The 6261-nt window shown below is 38.9% G+C and overlaps 1 protein-coding gene across 1 annotated transcript in view; it reads left to right on the top strand.

Moving 5' to 3' along the window:
* Nucleotides 1-6261, top strand: part of TRPM6 (transient receptor potential cation channel subfamily M member 6) — a 73158-nt gene that overhangs the window by 1022 nt on the left and 65875 nt on the right. Inside the window, 4 exon segments of the mRNA XM_017735340.1 lie at nt 2392-2572; nt 2924-3137; nt 3949-4073; nt 4837-5012. Of these exon segments, the coding sequence (XP_017590829.1) occupies nt 2392-2572; nt 2924-3137; nt 3949-4073; nt 4837-5012 (696 nt within the window).

The raw sequence follows: 6261 nt of genomic DNA, 5'->3' as shown, positions 1-6261 counted from the left end.
GCCTCATGACTCATTACCCCATTGTGAGATGCTCCACCCAGAGGGAGGAACCAAGCATCCCATCGTGGATATAATCTGAGGCTGAACACCAGAGACACTGGCTTCCCACTGGATTTCCAGAGGACAGGAGCTACACAGCCACCACTGGACTTCCTGAGGAAGAGCAGACTGTTTTACTACAGGATCACTGCTTCAGAGGACTGCAGCCACCATTCTACCAGACTGCTACCACCACCCTGCCTAACAGGGTGTCAGGTTGTACCTTGACTCTGTCAATTTGACGGTGTTTTTTTCTTTTACCTTTTTTCCCCTTTTCTTTAATTTCCATTAAATTGTTATTCTGACTTGGTGCCTCCCACTGGTTTGTTTTTCAAACTAGTACAGACCCCTGGGGTTCAGGGATATTCATTGTTGAGGAATGGTACTCCCCAATTCATCCCCCCACCAAGACTCTCCAAAACCACATGCCTCTCTCCCACTCCATCTTCCGCTCCCCCTTTCCACTGCAGTGGGGTGAAGCTGAGAACTGGAGACACAAAAGGCAGAAGATCATGGTTTGAGATAAGAACAATTTACTGGAAACAGCAATGTGATGGAAAAAAGCAAACAGTAACAGCAACAGTATTAATAAAAGAAGTGTACAAAAAAAAAAAAGAAGAGTGACTTACATGCAAAAATGCTCACTGCAGATCTCGTGACCCAAGCAGGGTCAGCCTCAATGCTCTGTCCCTCTTGAGACTGGCACCACCTGAACCTGTCTCTGGCTTGAAACCAGCTCCCTCCACTAAATTTATTCAACCAGAAATAATCCCTTCTCCCCACGAGAGAGACCCTTACCCCCTACCTCCAGCAATGATGTGAGGTGGTAAAGAATAACATCTTGGCCCTAGTCATGTCCCATCCCAGCTAGTGCAAAAAATTAACCCTGGCTTGGACAAAACCAGGACAGGGATACAAATGATCTGAGGCCCGTTACACCCCAACTGATAAAGAGATCCTGGCATCTTTTGGAGATGCTGAGCTTGAGCTGCTTCAGAAGTGATTGGCACCAATGCACAGCTCCTCCTGATACCCTGACTGACAGTGCTGGGGCTGGATGCTCAAAGGGAAAGTCCCTGCCACACATCATACCACTGGTACTTTATAGAGTAAGTGGAGTGTGCTGATGATACAGGTAGCTCGAACAGAAAACCCCAACTGGCCAGGAATCAGGAGCTGGCACAAAGACAAAAATTTCATATTTTTGTCAGAAAAGGTAAAGAGCAGGTGACACGTTCTGAGGAGGTCCCACCATATAATCAGCTATCAGAAAATGAAAAGCAATACATTCTCTTCGCTGATGCTTCCTGCTGTACTGTCTTCCAGGGAGAATCACAGAATCAGAGAATATACCCAGTTGGAAACGATCCACAGTGAGCGTTGAGTCTAACTCCTGGCCCTGACAGGACTATTCTAGAGAGTCACATCATCTGCTGAAAGGGTCCCTTCTGGGTTGGCATAGACTTACCGGGGAAGTGGTTTGGTGTCATCTATTGCTGGCGGGTTTCTGAGTGAAATGTTAATTTATTGTGCCCTCTGTTATTAGTATTGTTGCTGTTACTATTTGTTCTCTTATATCATTGCTGTTTCAAGTAAATTTTTCTTACCGTATTCTGTCATCTTTACCTTTTGTGCCTCCAATTCTTCTCTCCCGTGCACAGCAGGGAGAAGGGAAGGGAAAGGGATAAACGAGTGAGTGGTGTGTGGTTTGAAAAGTCTCAGTGGGTGCACTAAACTGGGGAATGTCATACCCAAACCATGACAATCCCCTCAGCATTGCACTTCAACCCATGTATTTGGTATATGCACTTTGCTGGCCTCCAAGTGTTAGTATAAAGATCACGCTGAAATTCTCCTCCTGGTTGTTGAGGATAACTCCTAGATCTTTCTTTAGTATTTAGAATAACCTGTGGTAATACTCATGGCAAACCTCAGTGTCCTACAACATTCCTCTGAATTGGAACATATAAGACCAGTAAGGCCAAGCTGCATTGCTCAGGTCAGAATTTCTGTAAGGGACTCTCAAACGGTTACAGATTCACACAGAATCACATCATGGTTTGGATTGGAAAGGACCTTTGAAGACTATCTAGTCCAACATCCCCCCAACTGTTATTGGTGTTCTTCAGGTACAGAACAAATTCTATACCCAACTAAACATAATTATGATTTAATTCAATGTTATTTTGCTATTGTTGCAATTTTTTCAACATGGTTAATTTTTACTGCATTCCCATGAGACAACTGCAGTATTTTTATTTGCAGGAAGTTACTTGGGCTATTCACGTGTAGATCCTAAAGTTGTATGCAAGTGAGTTTGATATAAAATAATTTCTGCATTTTTAATGTGAGGTGTTGCTGTGGACGGCTGATTGGAGAACACCCAGGAGTAGAATTCAGCTGGCCTGTTTATCAGGCTGGTTCACAGAGTGATGGTGGAGAATGGTCTGTGCAAAAACACACTAGGATGAATCCAACAGATGCATTTGGTACAATCAATTTTCAAGATGGAGACCACACTTACCACGCCAAGGTAATAGGTGCTGTGTTTATATGCCTGACTTATTTTTGTAATTTCAGTATAAGAAAGGCAAAAAGTGGGTTTGGGTGAATATCAGATTGATTGTCTTAAGAGGGCAGGGGAATCTAAAAGTAAACCAGATTAAAATGTGTGTATATTTTTATGTCGAACCTCACAGTGATTATAGATACTCTCTGTATTGCTCACATGCATTTTTGTGCTATCATGTTAGGGTACTATAATAGCTCTAATCCTTCACAAGATCTGCAGGACATTAATGCTTAGAACTTTGTAATGTGTTGCAGTTTCTTCTCCCTGAAGCATTTAAAATATGTTTATTTTACCCATTTTTATTCTTTCCAGTATATTAGACTTTCTTATGACAGCAATTTGGATCAGCTGTTGCATCTGATGGTTAAAGAATGGCAGATTGAATTGCCAAAGCTAGTGATCTCTGTTCATGGAGGCATTCAGAATTTCAAGCTTCCCTCAAAGGTCAAGCAGGTTTTCAGCAAAGGGCTGGTGAAGGCAGCTGAGTCTACAGGAGCATGGATAATTACAGAAGGCATCAACAGCGGTAGTGTAATTACTTTTCTTTGTTTCACTTCTCCTTTTGGTGTTTTTATCTCTGCATAACAGCATGTATATTTAGGTCAAATAGAGTGAAATTGTTCGAAAATTGGTGATATGTTAATACAAAATGAAGTTGGTTTTATTTAAGGAGCAGTTCTTAATTCAAAGAGTGAGATCGTGTTCATTTACTGTTGACAGGCGTTCTGAATATTTTAATTAAAGAGCAGAGTATTCTACACATAATAAGAAACACTGCATATAGCCAGAACTTATTCGCAGTAAATTTATCTGCTTCATTAAATTATTTAGGTTCTGTGGACTGTGATTAGTCTTTTTGAAACAATTTTCAAAGCTAAATTTAACTTGTGTTTTATAATTGAGAAAGTTTTGCATCAGGATAATCCATTAATTAGCCTATTAGTATCTGAAAATCCCTTTAGGTTACTCTTATAAACTCAGAGGGGTCAGTAAACTGTGGAACTGAAAGTTTTACTTCTTTAGCTGCTATTCAGTCAGGTGATTTTGCAGGAGAACTGTCCTGTGCATTTATGTAACTAATGAAGTTCTATAGATGTGAAAAGCACCATTAGCACCATGTAAGGATATTATTAATTAGAAATATGTGCTGAGTTTGAAGCAGCGGTACATTACATCTGAGCTCTGAAGTGTACATTAAATTTATCAGTTGGGTGGGATGTTTTGCTTTTGATTAAAATGTAACCATAATATAAATTAAGTGATGAGAAACCTCTCTTGGTGTCCTGTAGCAGGTCTCTGAACACAGAAGAAAATTTATCATTTGATTATCTGTTTAGGAGTGTCCAGGCATGTGGGGGATGCACTGAAAGGCCGTGCCTCACCACACCTGAGAAAGATCTGTGCTATTGGGATTCCTCCATGGGGTATCATTGAGAATCAGAGGGATCTCATTGGAAAAGATGTGAGTTGGATGCCCTTTAATAATAAAAGCCTTCATGTTCATGGGATGGTAGAGTTTTGTTGCATACTTGATTTTCTTCTAGATTAAACTCACTGGTTTGATATTTTTTTCTGTATAATAGAGGCTTAGATTTTTCTCAGCAGTAGAATTTTGTGGCATGTTGAGGACTGTATTTTGCTTTCTGTGTATAAATGAATAGTTTTAAAATACTTCTCTTCTTACAGGAAATTGCCATTTCTTTCTTAAATTTTGTAATTATTTAAGCAACTCTCTTGTGGTTGTAAATTGTGTTTTTCTATATTAAGATTCAGAATGAACCGCCAGCTATTAATATGTGTAGTATTTTATTCACAGTCCATTTTATATTCACAGACTACAACTTTATGTGAGGGCCTAATATACTCAAGTGTCTAAAAGCACTTAAGTAGTAAGGTGAAATCATTCCTGATAAATGTTAGCTCATGTATTTTCAATGGGAATACAACCCAGGGAAACTATGCCATGGTGTTTCAACTTTTGCAAAGAACATCAGACAGTGATTCTAAGGATTGCAAGCCTAATCAGAAATGTTTTCTGAGATTAATTGTGGGTTTGTTTCTGTTAAGAATCAAATGCTAAGAATCAAACATTTGAGTAGCACAAAAAGCATGATGGAGGATTTCAAACAACCACACTATGACGAAGAAATACATGCAAGTGAGGGAACATAAATGGTGGTGTTTTGTTGGTTTCTTTGCGGACCTTTTTATTTTGGTTTTCTCAGGTAGTTTGCCTGTACCAGACTCTTGGTAACCCACTCAGCAAGCTGAGTACGCTCAACAGCATGCATTCTCATTTTCTAATGGCAGATGATGGGACAGTGGGCAAGTATGGGAATGAAATGGTGCTCAGGAGGAATTTGGAGAAGTACATATCATTTCAAAAAATACATACAAGTAAGTATTGCTGTGGTCAGCTTTATGACAGAAAAACCTATCCTAGAAGTTTGGGAGGTACTCGACATTTTGTGTTACAGGTTGTACATCTTGATTTGCCATAGTTTTCACTGAGGTCAAATGTTATTAATTGCATGTGTCTTGAGCTCTGAAAATCAGGAAAATGAAAAGGACGTCATTTTCACAAAGCGTTATGCATTTGGATGAACACATATATTGGTTTTTCAGTTCTAGAGACATCTAAATGACTCAGATTACTTAATAAGTATTGAGCATTTGCTCACCTCACAGTTTTATGTGGTCTCTATTTAACCGTTAGATACTTTCCCATCATTTAACGAGGTGGGAAGATTGCTACATTCAGTGGAATTCAAATTCTTTTTACCCTGTTAATTACTTTTGTCCTCATCACTCTTCCCTACTGAAAGCCTGTGACCTCAAGTACAGCAACAAAGAGTGTTTGCAAAAGTAAAACCTTTAGCCAGTGTTTGACAGATTGCATAACTTCCACCATTTATTTATAGAGTACATGAGTTATGGTAAAGAAATAATTAAATAAATGTTCATTACATAGTAATTATTTCCTTTTATGCACTCGACTGTACAAATTATTTGTGAACGTTCACTCTTACCCAGTCATTCAAATCTTGAGGTACGTTAGAAAGGCATTAGCATTATGATGTTGATGTTGCTTCCTTTATCTGCTCACATTATAGAACTGACAAACTTAGAAACCAACCCAATTATTAACATGTTCATGTATAGAGCTTCTTACTCACAATCTTGTATTTCTTACCATGAGATTTTGCGAGTCAGGCTTTCATTTTCATTTCCATTGTGTTGCACTTGAAATTAATTTCTGTTTTTTAAAAAACCTGCCCTGCTGCTGTAACACTTGAAAGAGTCTCTGAAGAAATACCTGATTACTTTTCTGTGTGTGTAGGTAAATACATGTATATTGAACACTTTTCAAATGTCTTTGAATGTGACAACTATTTTAGAGGGAAGAGGGATATTTAGAAGGATGTTTTTTCTTCCTGTCTCGGTTTTGAAAGACAGGTGTCTGCTAAGGAAGGCAGAGGCCCCCCTTGAAGTGGCAGATATAACCCCTTTTCCCTCCAAGTTATTATATTTTGAAATCAAGAGCCTTTAGGCGAAGATGTGGGAAATAGGAATAACAGTTCTTTACAATATATATATATATGTATATAACCAGTCAAACAAAACAACAACAACTATGGCAGTAACAGCAA

Source organism: Corvus brachyrhynchos, unplaced genomic scaffold (assembly GCF_000691975.1).
Source record: "Corvus brachyrhynchos isolate BGI_N302 unplaced genomic scaffold, ASM69197v1 scaffold22, whole genome shotgun sequence".
Taxonomy (NCBI): domain Eukaryota; kingdom Metazoa; phylum Chordata; class Aves; order Passeriformes; family Corvidae; genus Corvus; species Corvus brachyrhynchos.
This window is presented reverse-complemented; position numbering and strand designations above follow the sequence as displayed.